The 21376-nt window shown below is 48.6% G+C and overlaps 1 protein-coding gene across 1 annotated transcript in view; it reads right to left on the reverse strand.

Annotated features, from left to right (window-relative positions):
* The window catches only part of Srrm4 (serine/arginine repetitive matrix 4), a 99706-nt gene that overhangs the window by 25293 nt on the left and 53037 nt on the right, over positions 1–21376 (reverse strand). Inside the window, exons 2-6 of the mRNA XM_013014371.1 lie at positions 13640–13786; positions 9677–9763; positions 7980–8051; positions 4790–4816; positions 3440–3490 (exon numbers count right to left, since the gene is read on the reverse strand). Coding sequence (XP_012869825.1) covers positions 3440–3490; positions 4790–4816; positions 7980–8051; positions 9677–9763; positions 13640–13786 — 384 coding nt within the window. The remainder of the gene's footprint in view (positions 1–3439; positions 3491–4789; positions 4817–7979; positions 8052–9676; positions 9764–13639; positions 13787–21376) is intronic.

Here is a 21376-nt window from a genome sequence, read left to right on the forward strand (position 1 = left end):
AGAGAGAGAATATGAAATTGAGATGGTCATCCTGTGACCTTGCTTACCTAAAGGTACACACATCTCTAGTTTTGCAAGCCTCCTGTTGGGGTCTCCAACTGGGGAGCACAGAGGAGGAGAGGAGCTCCTCCTCCCAAGGGGGCAGCAGTAACTCAATGCTGGCTCGACCCAACCCTCCCTCCTCCCCACACACACTACAAACAGGCCAGGTGCAGAGCATGCCCTGGACAGGAAGTCACTCCCACATGTCACCCCAGGCCAATCACATAGCACAAAGCCACCAATCAAAAGCTTGGGCTGAAACAGAGCCCTCCCCTTCATCCCTTTCCCCCCAGTTCTGGCTCTGGTGTATTGGTGAGCCTGATATCCTAATATTTTATCCAAAATAAATAATGGAAATGCATATATATATATGTATATATAACATGTAAAATCTTTTTTTTAAAAGAAGCTCATTTAAAATAAAAGACACCTTTTGGGACAAACAAGACACCTTTTTGCAGAGTAGAGGCTGCCCGTTTGTAACCTCAGACCTGGCAAATGAAAGCCCGGATCTTTAGCATGGCGTCAAAAAGCTTTTCAAAATAAGGCCATGGATAGCCACAATGGCCCACTGCAGTCAGCAGCACCCCTCGTATTGTGGGGGGGGGGGCTTCAGTTACTTCTGAGGAATACAAACAGCCTGGAGGCAGCTGTGGTAATAGGCTGAATGAGGAGGTGGAAGGAAATGTCGAAGTCTGGAAAGTCAGTGGGAGTTAAAGATGATACCGCCAGGGAGCTGCTGGCTCATGCCTGTCATCCTAGCCATGAAGAAGGTTGAGATCTGAAGATTATGGTCCAAAGCCAGCCTAGACAGGAAAGTCCATGAGACTCTTGTCTTCTATTAACCACCAACCCCCCCAGACCCCCAGAAGTAAAGCTCTGACTCAAGTGACATAGCACTAGCCTAAAAACTGAGGGAGAGTACCCAGACCCTGAGTTCAAGCTCCAAGACCAATGCATGTGAGTGCAGGTGCACACACACACACACACACACACACACACACACACACACACACACACGCACACACACACCATAGACAGATGATTCTGTATGGAGGGAACGTCAGGGATATCTCAGGAAGAAAGTACTTAGATTCTTCGGATGCAACATTTCAGGCCTTATTTCTTTCCCTTCAACAGCCTCTTATATCAAGTCTAAATGCTGACCTTGAACTTCAAACTCTTTGAGGAGCTAGTCTCTACCTACAGCTTCTGATTTCACTGTTTCCTGTCTCCTGTTTGGGCCCAGCAGGCTCAAACAATGTCTATCTCCGGGTTCACGCGTTTCTCAGTTCTCTGATGCTGAGGATAAAGCAGGGAGAGAAACCTGGACCCATCGCAGACTTCAAAACCAAGCTGTGCGCTTTCATTTCCTTTGAAGAAGGATTCCTTATAACCCACGGAACTAGTTCTCTTCACATCACTACTGGACAGATGAGGAAACCGAGGCCCAGAGAGTTTAAACTGCCTGTCAAGCCTACCTATCCTGCAGGAGACCATCTCCCCGCCAAGTTTTCTTTCTGGTGGCTGTGTGCCTTCTAGGCCCCTACCTCTTCTCTGTCACTGCTGTCCCGTGTCTGTGCCAGATGCATGGCAGGCTCTCCAAACTGGAAGATGGTCTGCCCACCATCCTGTGCCCAGTGCAGGGCTGCCCACCCCAGGGCTCCCACATGCATGTCAATCAAGCCCTGTGCTCACTGGCTTAGAGGCAGCTCTGGCCATGGACCAGGTGAGCAACAGCCATTGTTTATCTTGGGTGGAGGAGGGAGGTGTGGGGGGTGTCTCCTGTTTTCCTTGCTCTTCTCTTTCCTGCCCCTGGTCTTGTTGCAAAGCCTGCTGGGGTCATTCATCTCTTGCCCCTGGGGAGGGGACCCCTTCAGTGCCACTGTTCACCCCTGAAGTGTTCTTGTTGCTCGCTGGCTGGCTGTGGCCCCACCGGACAACACACGCAAGACATCTCTGAGATCATGTGCTCTGCCCCGGATCCGGGTGGCAATGTATTCAACATACAGGATGAGAAATTTTCAATCGCCAAGCCTGGTGATGGGGAAGTCCTTCCCTGATCTAACCAAAGGCTCTAACCACGTCTTCCTTTTGGAGCGTTTCCTAGATCTTCAGGGTGGTGGTGGGAATGTTCTCCTTCACCCTGACCTTGTGTGAAGGTCAAAGCCCCTTAGGGGCGGCCATGCTTGGCAGCTTCCCTCCCCCCTGTGCCTCTGTCTCCTTTTTTCTCTCCTCAGAAGCCGACTACCTTTCATTCCCATTAGCTTTGATCCTCTCTTTAGAAGCTTCTTGGCAGGAGATAAAATATTAGTTGATTGGAAAACACATGCACTCACAGTTGCAGGGTATCAAGTAGGTGGGTTGTAACCAAATTTACTTTTAATTTGGTTGGGAACTGAACTCGGCAGGAAGTGCTGGCTAATTTAAAGTTTTTTTTTGTTGTTTGTTTGTTTTTGGGTGCCAGCTATCAACCATGAAACAGCCTGGATCTTGACACCGAAGTCAGATCTCCACTGCCAACTCCATACTTGTAAAGTCAGGAGTGTGAACTCACACACATGCTCACCTGAGCACAGGTAAAACCTACCACACAACCTCCATATGTGCAGTACCTACAGATACGCAGACAAGGCACGTGTATGGTGTGGAAACCATTTCCATTGGTCCATGGTACGCCTCCAGGCACCCAAGTGTTAGCACAGACACACTCCTGTGATCACAGACACACACGATATGCCCACGTTGCATGCGTTTGTGCACATTGTGTGCATGCCCAAATGGTGCAAAGATGTACAGACATGCACAATGCACACACGATGCACAAATATATATGCGCACACACAATGAACATACCAGGCACACACACGAATACGTGCACTTACATGCACACATGAACACATGAGCACAAACACCCACGTCATGTACACAACCTGGTGTACCCTGCGTACTTGAAACCCACAACGTCCATTGTACATGCAGCTTCCTCCTTCCTCTACCTCCTTCCCTCTCAACCTCCTCTCTTCTCCGTCCCAGTGTATCTGACAGCTCACATTCTGGCTACTAAGAGGTCAGATTGCTGGGCACCAGTGCTCACGCCTGTCATCCTAACTACTGAGGAGGCGGAGATCTGAGGATCATGGTTCGAAGCCAGCCTGGGCAGGAAAGCCCAGGAGACTCTTTATCTCCAATGAAAACAAGCAGCAGCAACAACAACAAAAAAGCTGAAAATGGAGTTGTGGTTCAAGGGGTATTGTACTAGCCTTGAGCAAAAGTTCAGAGACAGGGCCCAGGCTCTGAGTAGAGTCATAGGACTGGCATTAAAACAACAACAACAAAAAAGAGCCAGACTTGCAATTCCCGATTGGAGACGGTGTTCAAGACAGCGTGTACTTACTGTTTCTTGTGTCTCTTCTCTTCCTTTCGTTTGCTTTTGGGGCTAGAGGAGCTAAAGAAGAAACAGCCCATTAATTCACAGGTAAAAGCATACCTAAAATGTAGTTAAAGACACAGACAAATAGTTAAAGTGCTTGGGCAGAGAGCAGGCCCCCTGCATCCAGAAGATGGACAGCCATCAATATCAATCATTACCCCTGAGCAGAGAACCCCCTGACAGCACGGCTCTGTGTGGGACACTGAGTCTCACCCAGGCCGAGGATGCGGGGGAAACTGAGGGACACGAGTTCAGCTTTGGTAGCTGAGTGAGAGCAGTGGTAATCTGACTTCAGTCGTAAAATCTGTACTTCTCAGACTTGATTCTAGGCTAGGTCCTGGGCAGAGTCCCTCCTGTCAGCAATCCCAATGCATGCATGACATAAGGGGGTGGAAACATGATTTGATGACAGCCCATTTCACAGATGGGGAAACTGCGCCTCGGTGGGCTAAGACCTTTGTCCAGGATCACACAGGTGAGCTCCAGACTCTGATCGCCTGAGTCCTGGCAAGAGGAAAAAGAAATTTTACCCCAACAGAGTCACACCTGGAGAGTCAGCTACAGGTGAAGGCTCGGCCCTAGAGCCAGCAGTTTCACCCGTGCGATGGAAAGGTGTGAACTCAAGGCTCAGCTCCGGGGGACATCAGGCAAACTCCCTGACCAATCGGAGACCAAATTTCCTCAACCGTGAGCCGGGACCATGACTCAGGTTGTGGCACTGACCGGATGGCACTCGCTGGCAAGCAAAGAAAGATATTGGCGCCTTCCACCCAGTTGTGGAGAGAGCGGGTACAAGGGCCTTGACTGCTCTCCACGTGGCTTTGGTGATGGAAGAAGCCACCGGCACCTGTCCTTGTCCGGATCTGGGTGTTTACGTAGCCCCTGGGGCCATCTAGCTCTCTGTGGGCTTTCTTGTCGCCTCTGCCTCGGTTTCCCCATCTGTGAAATGGGACCATTGTCATAGCCCCTGCTCAACCACGGTGAGGATTTGAAAAAAACAAAGCACAAAAACCCACACAGGGGCTAGACTGAGCGCAGGCCCCACACTGTGGTGAGCTCTTCTCTGTTAGGGGCCAGGCCCCCAAGTGCCAGTCTGCCCCCCCCCCGGGAATGGCTTCTGGAGAGCCATGGGGGTGATATTTCCCTATGTACTATGACAGATAGCAACAAGGGTTATAAGAAGGACTCCAGCACAGCTGGTAGGAGTCATGAGGGAGGCCTATCCGTGGGGCTGGTCCAGCCTTTCGGCTGTGAGTGAGGCCCAGGAGGGGGCAGAGATGGGAAGAAGAAAGAGCTGGGGGGGGGGATTCTTACCTGTGCCTTCTCTTCTTGGAGAATGATCTGATTTGCGGGGTGGGGTTGGGATGAGTGGGAGGGCATGGGAGGTGGAGGAAAGAGGATCGAGAAGGAGGAGGGGAAGAGACAAAGGAGAAAGGAAACAGGGGAGGGGAGGGGAAGGGAAAAGGGAGGGGAGAGAAGAAAGACAGGTGAGTGTCTTGCATCTGCAGTCAGGTCTCAGGGAGAGGATCGTCGGCCAGCCCTCCTCCCCCACAGTTCAACCAAGACGAAGGCTGCTGTGATTGCTGAATGTGGGTCTCCCAGCACCCCTGCCCTGGCCAGTCCTTTCCAGGGGAGGTTGAACAAGGAAGGCATAGGAGTCCCCTCTTCTTCCTTTCCCCATCTTCCTCCTCCTTCTCTTCCTCCTCTTCCTCCTCCTCTTCCTTCCTCCTCCTCTTTCTTCTCCTCCTCTTTCTCCTCCTCCTCTTCTTCCTTCTCTTTCCTCTCCCTCCTCTTCCTTCTCCTCTTCTTCCTTCTCCTCTTTCCTCTCCTCCTCTTCCTCCTCATCTTCTTCCTTCTTCCTTCCTCCTCCTCCACCACCTCCTCTTCCTCTTTCCTCTTTTTCATCCTCCTCCCCTTCCTCCTCCTTCTCTTCCTCCTCCTCTTCCTTCCTCCTCCTCTTCTTCCTCTTCCTCCTCCTCTTCCTTCCTCCTCCTCTTCTTCCTCCTCCTCTTTCCTACTTTTCCCCTTCCTCCTCCTTCCTCTTCTTCCTTCGCTTCATCCCCCTTTGTTTGCCTGGCCACCTCCCGTCAGCCAGCATCCTGTTTTTCCCGAAAGCCTTGCTTGACATCCCCACCCCCATCCCTACCCCACCACCAAGGCAATTCCCCCCACCCCCAGCGTGGCCCTCCTGCCTTGCGTGAGGTTCTGTGATGTGAGGTTCTGTGATGACTGTGTCGTGCACAGTCTCCTCCCGTCTGTCTAAACCCTGAGCCATGGCCGTGTTGTGAAGAGGAGGCACTCAGAGCAGCTCAGAGAAGCTGCGATCTCCAGAGCCGCCCCCCAGGCCTCTACTCTCGTTGTGGTACGCTGTAACCATTTTCTGAGCAGCTCCAGCTCATGCTCTCCACGCCCCCACCTCAGGACGAGCTTCAGAGCCGGTGTGCCATTAGTAAGAGTACGGATGTCGCCATACTACAATCCCCCCCCCCCCCAGTGCTCTCCACTGTCATAGAGAGAAGTCGAGGGCAGAGAAGTTGTTGTGGTTAACTGTTCTGTTTCTGGGATCCCGGAAGCTCATTTCACAACACATATCGGGTGTTCAAGAAATAGGTGTGGAAATGAGAATTGTTTTTTTTAAGTACTCTTAAGCTTTGTCAATTAAGAGATGACGACATATCTCCATGACTGCGCCTGCTCCCATTCAAAAAAAGAAAAGAAAAATCAGCCATCCCTAACCAAGGCTTTCATAATCTTAGAGAAACTGGGATGGCCCAGCCACCGAATTTTCCCTCTTCTCTCTCTTTTACAATTTTTTTTTTTGTCCTTCTCCTGTTTTTACCTCTGACCTGGCAGGGGGGTGGGAAAGAGAAGGCTGTTTCTAAACTTTGGTGCATCACAACCTCTTTCTTACAAGAAAATCAAACCTTGGGTGTGAAGTCACACGGTTTTCAGGGTACAGATGTGGCAAAGTCTCCCACACTGAGAGAATCTCTATCTGATCAGACGCGGGTGACAAGATGCAGCCGAGATTCTCGGGCAGGTCACCGCCTCTCCAACAGCCTCCCAAATTTCTCACCCCCAAAAGGAACAACATCTCCCTCATTTCCCGTGACTTAGACTCACTTCCTAATTTGTCTGTGTGTGATTTTAACCACGAGGATGGATAGCAACAGGAAGGCTGGGAAGTGAGGGCTACCGTCCGTGAGAACATTCTAGAAGCATACAACAACAATGACTATTTGGCAGGCACTCTGACGTGAGCTCAAAGAGGCAGAGGAAACCCAAAGGGACCCCTTACCTTTGACCCGTGGCGGTGTAATTGCACAAGTCATTTCCCAGTCGGTGTGGGAGAACAGCAAGCCACAGAGAAGCAGAAATGAAATCATGAACTAGGCTTTTCCTGGTGCCCACAGCAGCTGGCAAGTGTGGGCAAATGGGTACAGCCCGCTGGTGTGCCTTCTTCTCAATGCACAGAACGGATGGCTGCTTCCGAGACTATTCCCAGGAATATTTCCTTACAGAGAGGCTGCGGCAATGCAGAATCTCCCAATTATAAACCGGAAGCTTGGCCCATGGAGCACAAATTGGAGCCCTCTGGGGTATACCTTCCAATGTTTTGTTTTTCTTCCCCCTGCAACCAGGCACCTGCTGTGTGTGTGTGTGTGTGTGTGTGTGTGTGTGTGTGTGTGTGTGTACATGCACATGGGTGAGAATAGTGGAAATCTTCTGAAACAGGTTCTCAATGTCTTTTTTGACCCCCCCCAACTCTGCTCTCTATCCATCCACAAAGATGGATGACCATGGCCGCCATGTTTTGTTTTGTTTTGTTCAACACGCTCCATCACCTAAGACATAGCTCGGACCCACACATCAGAGCCTTCCTTGGAATTCTGGAGTAATGAACGAGACCCAGGAGTTCTGTGTCTGCTTATGACTTGGTCTGCAACATAGGAAGTCTTGTGTCCCAACAAGGAGCAGAGCCAATTCAGGGTCTTGCTTGGGTTCCATCAACGATCTCTACTGCTCAGCCCCCAGCCTGGCTGGCCCCTGACACCTTCCTATTTTCTTCTAACCAAGCCCTGCTCTGGTCATCTCAACTACTGTCTCAACTTATGCTAATAATAGTACATAAAATCAGGTCCTGGTAGCTCATGCCTATAATACCAGCTCTCAGGAGGCTGAGATCTGAAGATCACAATTCAAAGCTAACCCGGGCAAGAGAATCCATGAGACTCTTATCTCCAATGAACCACCCAAAAAGCCAGAAGTAGAGCTGTGGCTCAAGTGGTAGAGTGCCAGCCTTGAGCAAAAAATAAATCAATAAATAATAGAGCTAAGGCACAGTGCCCAGGCCTTGAGTTCAAGTGCTATTATTGGCACAGATCAACCAAACAGTACACAGAAAGAATCATTACATGGCACAAATGACAGGGGATGCTTTCCGGGTCCCCGAATTCCTACCCCATCTGGGATTTTCTCATTAGCAGCAGCAGAAGGGCAATACCTGCGTCGTTTATGTTTCTTGGAACTTTTCTTCTTCTTTTTCTTGACAGGCGAGGGGCTATAGGATGGAGACCTGTGGGGGGGAGGGGAGAGGCAGACTCAGAGGGAGGTATGTCCTCCTCTCCATCTCTGAGACATGGTCATTCACGAACACTCCAGAAGGATCATCTCAATACCTAGGCGGCTCATGGGTTTTTGTTTTTTTTTTAACGTGACTTTGTGAGAAACAGAACCATTCTGCCTAGCCCTAATTAGAAGGGGTGTCTCCATCTCAGATACATGGGTCTAGTGTGAGGAAAGAGGCTCAGGTGTTTTCCACAGCAACTTCCAGAAATTCCTATTTGTGTAAGAAAACTGTTGTTTGTTTTTCTTTTTCTTTCTCTTTAAGTTGGCCAATAGCTACAAAGGAGAAAAAAAAGAACCCCTACCATAATAGCAGAGATAAATGTCCGAGCAACAAGTATGCTTTGAAGGAGTTAACTTTTTCCCCCAAGTACATATATATTCCTATTGAAGAAACAATTGAATCTCAATGCTGGTACTTTCTTGCCATGACACCAAATGCCCATTCTTCCTACAATAGAGAAATTCAACGTTCCTCTATTCCTCCATTAGCATGGCTGGATCTCAGGGTCCCCACCTAATGCTCCCCGCTAGGTCCTGGTGGACCTAACTTGAAGGAGAGTCTTGGAAAGAAACACCTGGAGTTGAGCCCATGGTCCTGGCACTGCTCTCCGCTGCCCCCTGGAGGTTCCTATAAATACTGCCTTGGAGGCTCAGGCCTAATTCTCTTAGCCCTGAGTTTAAGGTCAGGGTGGGGTTTGGAAATACTTGATGTCTAGTTGGGAGCCATCTACAAGGCAATATGGGAGTCTTCTTAAATATGAAAAAAAAAAACCTTCTAATCATTTCTAGAGAAACACTTACAGCCCCAAAGAGCCTCTAGTCCAATAAATAACCTAAAAGACCATCCATTACCCTGACCTTTGAACTTTGGTAGACAGGAATCTCTGAGATGGGGAGCGATGGTAGATCACAGTCAGGAATTAAAGAGCCAGGTGACGCCTTGTGTCACCTTCTGACACCCTTTCATAGTCTTCCATATTCACAGTAATGAGTCAATGTGCAACATTGCTGGTAGCAATTCAATATTTAATATATATGATGATGACTCAATATTCATGGCCATGATGATGCTTATTGACAATCCCAGGAGCAGTGAGTAATTCTCCATCTATTTTCACCCCTAAGAGTCACGTAGCATTGCTATTTAACTATATATAATATATATAGATATGATTTTTATTGTTATTATCAATGTGTTGTACAGAGAAGGAGGTTGCCATTTTGTAAGTCAGGTAATGAGTATGTTTCTTTTTTCTTTCTTTTTTTTGGGGAGGGGTGGGCAATGTCGACCCTTCCTGCGCTTTCCCCCTCGCCCCCCCCATTTCCCCTTCCCATCCCTGCCCACAAGTTGCATAGTTCATTGTCTACATAGATCATTGCTATTTATTTTTTCCAGAGAAGGAAAAAGGCCCAGGAAGGTGGCGTCCAAGGTCACTGTGAGTGAAGAGGCAGAGAGAGGATTTGAACCCAAGAATGAGATCCATATTCCCTTAATTGTAATTCTGGCTCTTCTCCCAAAAAGGCATCATGCCCTTCCTTCCCTCCCCTGTGCCCCCCTCCCAATCCCCTCACCTCCTTCTCTTCTTCCGGATAGATTTCTTCTTTTTCTTCTTCCCTCGGGATGGAGGTGGTGGGGTCAAATCTCTGGTGTGTGAGACACTGTGAGGGGGAAACTAAGAGTCAGGACAACCAGCCTCCAAGGGGAGAACACGGCCTTTTGAAGATGAAAGGCCCATAGCAAATACCTAATTACCAACTCATGGTTGATCCGGTCCCAATTCAGATTAAGTGTCTCAAATAAGGACTTAATGTCGGCCTAATGAGACAGACGAGGCATGTTACCCAAACAGCAATTGATTATTTAAAACAGAGTTATCGAGGTTAACTGCTCCTTAATAGATTTATTATTGAATCTGAAAATGGCTCACCTCAGTAAATAAATCACTTTTTAAATAATTAATTGGCAGTCCAGCCCCTTCCCTTCCCTCCCTACCCCATCCTCGCCTCCACTTCCTCCTGGAAGTTTAATAGAAGGAGAGAGGTGTGTGAGGTAGCAGCTGATTATTAAGAGCGTATTTACTGAGTTCTAATGTAGGAAGATACATATCTTATATTGCCACCGACCTCAGGAATCTCTGCTCTTCAAGGATAATTATTTCCCATTCAATTAAATTCAAATGCTCAGGCTGCATTGAAATAAAGTCAAGTTATCTTCTTTTGTAATTGGGGAAGGCTTCAGAGACTTAAAAAACAAAACAAAACAAAAAACCCTATCCCACAGCAAAGAGATAGTTTGGTATGAATCACTGATTGAAAATTAAAACATGCCAACCAATTCAAACTTTAGTGGGAAATAGACAGTGTTAATAATAATATTGTTATTTGATAAATAATATCATTATTTGATAGCTACGTAACTAGCATTGCTGCTAGGGTTGCTACAGTGTTAATAATAATATGGTTATTTGATATATAATATTATTTGATAGCTACACAACTAGAATTGCTGCATTTATTATATACTAAGGGTTGCATATTTTTTTTGTCAGTCATTGGGCTTGAACTTGGGGTCTGGGTGTTGTCCCTGAGCTCTTTTGCTCAAGGCTAGTGCTCTACCACTTTGAGCCACAGCTCTACTTCTAGCTTTCTGGTGGTTAACTGGAGATAAGAGTCTCATGGATTTTCCTGCCCAGGTTGGCTTTGAACTGCAATCCTCAGATCTCAGCCTCCTGAGTAGTTAGGATTAGAGGCATGAGACACTGGTGACAGCTGGGTTTTATGTATTTTTGCACACACACACACACACACAACCATTTTGAACTGAGTGTTTAAAATCCAATCCTAGCTACTCAAGAGGCTGAACTCTAAGCATCATGATTCAAAGCCAGCCTGGTCAGGAAAGTCTGTGAGACTCTTATCTCCAATGAACCACCAAAAGACTGAAAGCAGAGCTATGGCTCAAGAAGTACAGCGATAGCCATGAGGGAAAAACAAACAATAACCGCTCCCCCTCAATGAGACAGCATCCTGAGTTCAAGTCCTAATATAGGCAAACACAAGCAACAACACCCAACATTTTGAGGGTAGCATAACTTTTTGGAGGCAGTGTTTGTACTCTAGAATTTGAACTCCATGCCTTGTACTTATTAGGCAGGGATTATACTGCTTGAGCCACACCCTCAGTGCTTTTTGCTTTAGGTCTTCTGTTTTTGCCTGGGCTCAGCCTGGACTGAAATCTTCCTACTAATGATCCCCATGGAGCTGGAATTACAGATATGCCCTACATGTCTAGCTTTTGTTGTTGAGATAGGGTCTTGCTCCCTCCCTCCCACCCCCTTACCCCTCACCCCAGGCTAGTGTCAAACTGAGATCGTTGATTCCCAAGGAGCTGAAATTACAGGCATGAGCTGCCACACCTGGCTTATTTTTTTCTTGTCTTATTTTACAGGTGAAGAAAAATGAGGTTCAGGAAGTTGAGTTGACTTGCCAATGACTGCACGATTAGGAATTTTCTAAGCTGAATTGGAACCTGCATACATCAGTATCAAAAAACAAATCAAGAAAACAAAACAGTAGCCGCCTCCTCAAACTTGTTTGTGTACCCAATCATCTGGAAATGACCCAGATCATTAGAGAGGACATTGCAAAGCACTGTTGTAGTTAATTCCATGTCAGAAGCTGGATTGTTAGGGATGAGTTGAAGAGCAATAAGTGATTAGAATATACATCAGGGTCTCCTCATCGCCAGTCAATAATCACTGCATAGCCACATCGACAATATTTTCCCCAGAGAGTCACTTTGAGCAGGTTAAAAATAAACATTAGTCAGGTGTGGTACTTCATCCCTGTAATCCCGGCTCTCTACTGAGACTAGGGCAGGAGAATCACGAGGTCCAGCCAGCCTGAGGCTGCCCTGTTTAGAGTCTCCAAAAACAAACACAGGGAGGGATGAAGTCCTTAATGGCTGGATTCACTTTACAAGTTATGAAGCACCGAGCCCAGCACCCCCCAGTGCAGGAATGCATGATCTGCTTGTATCCATGCAGGGGGGAGTCACTTCCAAGTTATTTTTTCTCCTAAGAGTGCTTGACACACACCTAGAGCCCAATGATCACTTGTCAAGTGACCCAGGGAGGGAGGCGTGGATACAGAATCGGAGCTGCTTGTTTAAGAATCACCTTGTTTCCCATAAACACCCAGCAGCACCACACCGGCTCCCCAGGCTCAGACCTCAGTACTCCCAAACATGGAGCATTCTCATGAGTTGATGATGATGATGATGAGGAGGAGGAGGAGGAGGAGGAGGAGGAGGAGGGAGGCAGGAATGTAAGCAGAGGACTATCAGAGAGAAATCTGGAAGGAGGAAGGCTGGGAGACTTAGTCCTGAAAGAGTGCTGAAGAGGACTGAATGACAAAGTGTATATTCTATGTATATATATAATTATATTCTACTAATATGTATGAATAGGACACATAATATTACTATTGATATGATTAATAAAATATCATCTAATTATTGCATAATTATATATTATATGCTATATAGAGATATTATTTCACATACTATATACTTTATATAACCAGATAGTGTATATTAAAGTATAATGATACACTATATACTATATCTATGACCTATAGTATCATAATTCCATCTACTAAGCACTGTCCATCACACACTGTTTAAAAAGTGGACAGGAAGGAGGAAGGAAGCATGGAAATACAAGTCAGGGGTAAGGTTGCTCAAAGTACCATATCTGTTAATATAGAATCACAACAAGGAAACCCCCTTGTGGATGCTAACTCAAGGGAAGAGAGAGAGAGACACAGAGAGAGAGAGAGACAGAGACAGAGAGACAGGGAGGAAGGGAAGGAGGGAGAGAGAGAGAAAGAGGGAGAGAGAGAGAGAGTGTATTGGAACATATTCGGGTGGGACAAAGATAGGTCGGCCTGTACCTGCACATTTAAGCTGCATATTTAAGAGTCAAAACTTAAAACTAGAAGTCGAGGCCTGGGCTGACTTTTTCAGTAACATCTGCAGCAGATGTGGTGAGCTCAGTAAAGATCGAAGGGTCTGGCACCCTTCCTCGGCCTCTCAGACCTCTGTAAGGCATCGCCCCGTCCCTTGCTGGCCGAGCCCCTGTTGCGTAGCCAAGGCTTTGGAGGTTGTGTCCAAATCGCTGACTGAGGGATTGGATGCAAAGATCGGAGCTGAAATGGCAGGGATGATGACCAATGGGCCAATATAGCCCGCCTCCTGTTGTTATAGAAACCGTCTCCTTGGGTCTCAGGCATGCCGACAGGTGTGCATGTCTGTGCCGTGTGTTTTGTATCGCAATGGAGGCAGCTGTGACAGATGCCACTGGGCCCCCAAGTCTTTATATGGACCATCGGGTCCACTCCAGAAGGCACTTACCGACCTCTGGTTGAAGGGTCTCAAGGAGGAGCTGGTAACAGAGAGAGGACATACCGGGTGGAAGGAGTCTGGAAGGTTGCTGCACCTGCAGCTTGGGGTGTGAGGGAAGGGCAGCACCTCACCTGTGTGCTCTGCTGGGACCCCGCTGGCTGCAGGCATTGTCTCTCTCCCAGCTGTTGGTGCCCAAGGTCCCGGTGGCCAGACCCTGGCCCAGCTTTTCTGATGATCCATCCTGGGCTGGAACTATGGGACTGCTCTGAGGTTCTGTCCTACAAAAGGAAAGAGACGATTCAAGGGTGTTTGCATTCATGAAACACTTCATCCAGTGCTCAGAACTCCTATGGTTTTCCAGCTTTTCTGGCAATTGGGTGGCGGCTGCTAGTTTATCTGTGGTATCTTGACTCTGAGCGTAATGACATGATACTTTCTGTTCTAGGGCTTCTCTATCTTTCTCTTGCATGGTCATACTAACTTTTGGGCTTCATATTCTAAAGGCAAAGTCTCCTGAGGGCAGAGATTGCCTGAACTAGTTCAGAATTTACAAGACAGAAATGAACTTGAACTAGCTGAAGCTACTCAGATTTCAGAGTTGTTTTGGTACCAGTCCTGAGGCTTGAACTCAGGACCTGGGCACTGTTCCTGAGCGTTTTTTGCTCAAGGCTAGCACTCTACCACTTGAGCCATGGCACCACTTCCTGCCTTTTCAGAGTAGTTTTACTGAAGATAAGAGTCTCATGGACTTTCCTGCCTGGGCTGGCTTCGAACCACAATCCTCAGGTCTCAGCCTCCTGAGTAGCTAGGATTCCAGGGTGAGCCGTGGGCACCTGGCAGGTTTCAGAGCAAATCCTACCCTGTCCTGACTAACACACAGACTGACACTGGAAGCCAGCTTCTCTCTTCCCATCTCAAGATCTCATTGGAGGACAAAGCACAGATCTACACTTCTCTTCCTTCTCTGTTCCCTCTTAACTGATGGTGGCAATTTGAATATGCTAAAGAGAGGCGCTAAAGTGCTTCCCCCCAGTGAAAAATAACAAATAAGATGCTTTGAAAGACAGAGAGACAGAAAAACACAGAGAGAGAGAATGAGAAAAGGGAAAATGTTTACACAACTTTTATTACAGGAGGTTGTCACAAATTGTTCACAAATTGTTCACAAATGGAATTTTCTCCTAGGCACATATATGTTACAGGAAAACAAAACATGGTCTGTGTGGTGCTAAACACGTGTTTCAGGCATGCCCTGAGGATCCTGGAGCCCTAGTGGAGATGGAGATGGAGTTTAGCCTCTGTAGAATCTGGGACCAGCCAGGTCCTACAGAGTTACAGTTACTCAGAGACTGAGTTACAGCTTACCGGGTAATAAAACAGGGGACTCCCATGAGTCCATGGGTGGTTGAGTTGTGAAGGGCAAAGAGAGCTGATCAATGCAAGCAAAAAGATCATGGAAGTGGAATTTTTGTCATCACTGTTTTTTTTTTGTTTCCTTTTACTTCCTGGTAAATCAATGAACCACTTGTGGCAGTTGCTGACAATTCTGAGATTACCCCCCCCCACACACACACACTCCCTCTACCACCAACATAGATCTTCAGTAATACAGGGGCATCATCAGTGGGTATCATCTCTTGATGTGAGGCCCAGGCATTGCCTGGTCACTCAGCCTTTGGAGAGCCTGTCACTCAAAGACCTGGCTCTGAACCAAGTGGAGTCAGGAGTATTTTTTAGGGGAGGGTCAGGGTGGGGTCACAGGTATACTGTGTGTCTTGAGAACTCTGCTCCCCCACCCACTCACCCTGCTCTCAGAACCCCACGATGAGCATCAGTCAGACACTTAGGCTATCCAGACACAGATCTTATTTCTCTCCTCTTGATGATTGTGTGAATGTAGTGACTCATTTGTAATGACCAGAGTGGTATAGAGTGACTATTTGGGACTACAACTGGCTGTTACACAGCTCTTACAGCTCTTGAGCTCTTTGTTCTCTTGAATGGTGGGGAAGTTGGCCGCCATGTTGGAAGGAAGCTCAAGCAGCCCCGTGGAGAGGCCTTAGTGAGGAGACAAAGCCTCCCACCAACAACCAGCACCAACACTTCAGCTAGGCAAGCGAGACATCTTGGACGTGGGTCCTCCAACACCAACCAAGCTTTTCAAGGAGACTATAGCCATGGTTGACATGTGACCATGATCTCATGAAAGGTAGAAAGCAGAATTACCCAGCCAGGTCCCAACTCTTAGAAACTGTGAGACATATCTGGATTATTGCTTTGGGGGTCACAAAGACTTGGGAGGAGGTGTTAATTCACTGCACAGTTGTGCATGACTTTGTCATAGGTGTCTGCAGAAAAGTATATTCCAGGCAGAAGTACAAGAAGAACAAGTACAAGACTCTGGGCACACATGAATACTTGTTCTTAGCAATGGACAGACTTTTTTTAAAATCTGAAGAGAACATTGAGAAGTTGGAAAGCACTTCACAATGTTTTGGACAAATCTTGTTGCTTTATAGTTGATGGGAATAGAAATCCAAAGAGGATGAATCACCCAACCAGTGCTTTAATCTTCTGGATTGTTCAATCCCCTCTCTATTCTGCTTCATACTTGTTTTGTAACAAATAGGAACACATAGGAATTTTGGACTTTGGGACATTACAGAAAACCAAGGTGTGAGTCCAACTGTGTGCAAGTGGCTCCTGCCTGTTACCCTAGCTACTCGAGAAGCTGAGATCTAAGAATCATGGTTCGAAGCCAGCCTGGGCAGAAAAGCCCCTGTGAGATTCTTATCTCCAATTAACCACTCAAAAACCAGAAGTGGCAACATGGCTCAAGCAATAGAGCACTAGCCTTGAGCACAAAAAGGCTCAGGGACAGCACCCAGGATCAAGTCCCACAACAGAAAAAAAATAGTTGAAAGTGGATGTGTGGCTCAAGCATCAGCCTTGAGCAGGAGTACAAGGCCCTGAGTTCAAGGCCCCATATTGATATACACAGAGACACCCAACCCCCACAACACACACACGAATCTGTACCAGAAATAATCCTACTAGAGGTGGAAGCAGACAGGTATGACGGATTTTGCCATGGATATAGGCATGGTGCTGGGTGGTAGAGCTCAGAGTTGTGTCTGATAAAGTAGTCTGTCTGAAATAGAGGGGAGGCTGGCAGATGTTTCTGCCTTCCAGGGCACCGAAGCAGAAGCATCAGAGTAGAGACAGCATGCTCCCCTGTGCACTTACGGGAGGAACAAAATACATGGAATTGAGCCAGGCATGGGGGGCTCACACCTGTCATCCTAGGTACTCAGGAGGCTGAGATCTGAGGATTGTGGTTCAAAGCCAGCCTGGGCAGGAAAGTTCATGAGATTCATATATCCAATGAACCACCATGAAGCTGAAAGTGGAGCTGTGACTCAAGTGGTAGAGTGCTAGCCTTGAGCAAAAAAAAAAAGCTTGGGGACAGTGCCAAGGCTGTGAGTTCAAGCCCCAGGGCTAGCAACAACCATAACAAAAAAGACCCATGGAATGGATGAATTGGTGTAACATTACACTCTTGATTCTTGCTCGGATCTCACCTTCCTGGGTCTTACTTTAGTGAGATTTTGCAATGAAGCTAACAGAAATAGGATACTTTTACAGGAAGTAAGGGGGGGGGAGAAGAAAGGTATCCTTCATAGCATAACTTTGAGGATCTTTTTTTCTTAAGATGGTCAACACTAAGAAAGATTCAGAAAGCAAGTCAACAAGGTTTTCCAAGCAGGGCACAGTTTCCAGAGCACCCCAAAAATTTTAAATAAAGATCCCTAGGCCCCATCCTAGCTAGAATGAATACGTCTTAAAGGGGCGAACCCAGGATTCTGTGTCTTTAAGAAACCTCGTAGATAATTCAGTTTCCTGTCAGGCCAAGAGTAAAATCCATCAGCCACGCCAACCTCCTCTCTCACCCCGCTCTCTACCCCTCCCACTGCTCTACCCACAGGGCCTCCTTGCTGCTTCTCAAATAGGTCACAAGCTTTTCTGCCCAGGGCCTTTGCTCTTGCTGTTTCTGACACCTGGCCTACAGTTCTTCTGGTAATTTGCATGGAAACTCCTCCTCATTCAAATATCACTTTCTCAGAGAATGCTCCCTGACCCCCTAATTTCACCTTGCTCCCCTTAACCTTACCAGGCTAGGAACCACGGGGCTCATCATAACCCCCTCTCCCTGCCCTTCCCCCTCCCTTTTCCCCTCCCCCTTTCCCTCCCTCTCTTTCTTCCCTTCTTCCTTCCTTCTTCCTTCGTTCCTTCACTCCTTTGTTGTGACAGAGCCTCTCTAAATAGCTCAGGCTGGCCTTTAACTATCAAACCTCATGCTTGCCCCTGTGCCCAGCTTTTCTGATTTCTCCTCATAGCTCTGTTACTATTCTATGTTTATTGGCTAGTCAGTTATCTTCTGGACATAAGCTTCATGAGACAGGCACCTTCTCTTACCACTGGATCTCCAAAGATACAGTGCCTGGATATGGGGGTCCTTTTGTACTCAGGGGAGGCTGAATGGATGGGTGGAAGGATGAAAGGAAGGAAGGAAAGATGGATGGATGGACGGACAAATGAATTCTGAGGGCTGATCTCACTCGAGAACTGTGGCTCAGGCTCCACTTGTGTGTCTTCAAAGAAAACATCAGAGAGGTCCAGGGAGAAAGCCATGCCAAATCCTGCAGCTCTTCAAAGCTGAGTCCGCCCTCGGCCCCCACCCCTGCCCATCCTCCTCCCCTCCTCCTCCTCCGGCTTCACAGCCTTGTGGTTCTTAAGGGAAAGTTCCAGCTACCTTGTTTTCACCACACAGCTCTACCAGGTAGCCTTACAAAATAAAATAAAAAGTACTTCAAGTGAGATCTTGGGGAGACAGCCGCGTGGAGGCCTGGCCTCTGCCCTTCCCCGAGGGAGGAGCATCGGTGCCCCATTCCTCAAGCCTCACCCCCTCCCCACCCTGAGCTCCTGCCAATCAAGGGCTGTCGGCGTAGTCATGGCAACCAGCAGATGCTGAGCTTGGGATACAGGGCCAGGGCTGAACTTTCCACCAAACCCTCTCAGAGGCCTGGCCTCCAGCCACCTTCTGGCAGAGCCTCCCGGCCCGAGACCTGTCCCGAGCTAATACCATTTGAGAATCAGAGGTAGACAACAGGTGAACAAGCAGACTCCCATATTCAGCTGGCACATGCACAGAAAAGGGAAACTGAGGCCTCAAGAGGCAGTAGTGACTTGTCAGTCAGTCCCCCACCTTAGGCTAGAGCCCCTCAATCTGCTGCTTTCCATAGGCATCAAAAGCCCAGACCCGAACCTGAATGTCACCCCGGACCACCTCCAGGGAGCAGACGGAGTTGGCTGGTTTACCAGTGCCTTGGCCAGAGGCCCTTACACTGCGCTGTCATCGGCATTCCCAGGCTCTGTCAAGGTTAATCTATTTAATTAAGCCTGGTTGGCGGAAATCTCAGGAGCTTGGCCCTGGTGGCTGGAAATGGCATCGAACTTGAACTTGAGAGACTACACCGGGGAGGGAGCCCACGCTCCGCTTAGCAGAAGCCGAGTGACAACGAAGAGAAGCGAGTCTCTGTGTCTCAGTCATGGTTCGGCAGTTGTTTTCTGAACATCTCACTAGCCATCCATCCTCTTTGTCCTGAAGCTGTCACTTTGAGCAGACAGACAGACTGACAGATGGCTACCCTGGGAATGACAGCCTGGGGAATGTTGGCGCGGGGCATGAAAAGTTTCCCCGAGTGAGAACTGAGACTGGCCAAAAAAAAAAAAAAAAAGAATAGCATGTGCAAAGGCCCTGGGCCAAGACACAGCGGAGGACCTTCAAGGCATGGCTGAGGATGCCGGGAGTCAGGACAGAATTGAGGTGAGGGCTTGGATGGCTGGCATGCAAACGGAGGAGGCTTGGATCTTTCTGGTGCTTTCTGGGCCTGATGTGTGTACCAAGTCACCAGGGGATTAGAACCTGGATGCCGGTGTGGTGCCTCCGGACAGCAGCCTGTGCTTCTGCACGTCTAACCCATCCCACGTGGTGCTGCTTTCCCTGGGAGTAGCCGGGTGGCAGCTTCTACCTGGGGTTTGGCCTTGCTGCTGAAGGCTGACCTCTGTGGCCTGGTGTGGCACGCTACCACGAGATGAGAACAGTTCATGGTGTGCTCAGGGCTGAGATTGAGAGTGTGCGTGTGTGCGTGCGTGCGTGTGTGTGTACGTGCGCACAGACCAGTGTGTATGGTTCACTCTTGTTTATCAATAATCACCAGATTCTTCAGATGAGATCAAAGGACAGAAGAACCATCTGGAAAAAGGAATCAGCTCAGCATTTTGTAGCAGGCAGGTCTGGGCACCCGGCCACCTGGGATTCGAACTCCCATGGCAGAACCTGTCCGGCAGCTGCTCCCCACGGCCCGTTCAGGGTGTGTGGGGAGGAGCATCGTTGCTCCCGCCCCTCAGCCAACCGCTCACCCCCCCCCCATGCCTCAGTAGACCTGAGGCTGCCTGGCGTTGAGTGGGTGCCTGAGCTCCGGAAGCTGTGCCAGGGTCCCCTTCCCCCTCCCCCACAAAGCCTCCAGCTCAGCTGAGGGGGAGGGGGAGATACGAAACCAGCCCCCCCCAAATATTCCTTCAAGAGAAGGAGAGATGGGGACACAGAGGCAGTTTTGGGGGCCAGGTGAGTGGTACACACACCCCACCTGCTCCCATCATGATGCCATGTCTCAGGGGCTTCAGACCCTCGGATGGATAAGCGAGGTTTCCAATACACCGGAGGCAGAACGCACCCAAGAAATGACCATCTCCCGGGGATAGTAGCTCATGCCTAGAATCCCAGCTTCCCTGGAGGTAGGTGTAGGAGGATCCATGTCTAGCTTACATGAGGGGTTAAGAAAAACCCAAAACCCACATAAAGTCCTATGTGAAAATAATAACTAAAACCAAAAAGGGGGAGGGAGGGACTGGGGTATGGTTCAAGCGGCAGAGCTCCTGCCCAGCAAGCACAAGGCCCATCTGCAGTTCTGCACCAAAGTAAAGGAAAATGGAGTGGAGGATCTGGGGACCAAGGACACCCAGTGGGACAGACATCTGGGGAAGAGACAAACAGCAGCCCTGAAGCCGGTCTTACTGTTTGTAGTACATGGAAGCCGACGGCTGGACCATGCATTGAATCTACTCATCATTCATTCATTCATCCACTCATTCATTCATCCAGGGAACACATCCAGGCCGTGACGGGTTGGGTGTCCTTCGTATCTCCCCCCGGCAGCGATGGATGATAGTGAAGGTCTGTGACAAAGTCAGAATCAGCTCCTCCCAAGCCTGCTTCAGCCCCCTGCAGCCTTCCTCCACGTGGTCCATGGACCTCACGAAGGCCCGGGGAACATTCGTGTGAATTTATGCACGAATTTTCGTCCCAGGTCACACCTCCCTTCCCCGAGGGCCGGGCGGAGGAGTTTCCGTTTTGTGCAGAGTTTTTATATTCATTAAAGTTGGCCACCCTTTTTATGATCATCACTTTTATGGCAATACTGAGCTTTCGAACTCCACGCCTCCTGCTTCTGAAGCAGTCTCCCCCCCCCCCCCCCCGCAGAGCCACGCCTCCGGTCTCGAGTTGTGCTGGTTCTGTTTTGAGATGAGGTCTCATTTTCCTGTCTCGGGTGAGATCCTTTGATGTGAGGCTTCTAGGAAGCCGGGACACCAGGCCCGAGGCTCTTTATTGAGAAGAGAGACGGAGGAGAAGAGAAGAGCAGGGAGGGGTGGGGACAGGCTCAGGAACTTTTCTGCCCAAGCTGGCCTTGAACTATGATCCTGCCTACTTCAGCCTCCCAAGGTGTTGGGATTATAAGCATGAACCA

This window comes from Dipodomys ordii, unplaced genomic scaffold (assembly GCF_000151885.1).
Source record: "Dipodomys ordii isolate 6190 unplaced genomic scaffold, Dord_2.0 Scaffold23, whole genome shotgun sequence".
Classification (NCBI taxonomy): Eukaryota; Metazoa; Chordata; class Mammalia; order Rodentia; family Heteromyidae; genus Dipodomys; species Dipodomys ordii.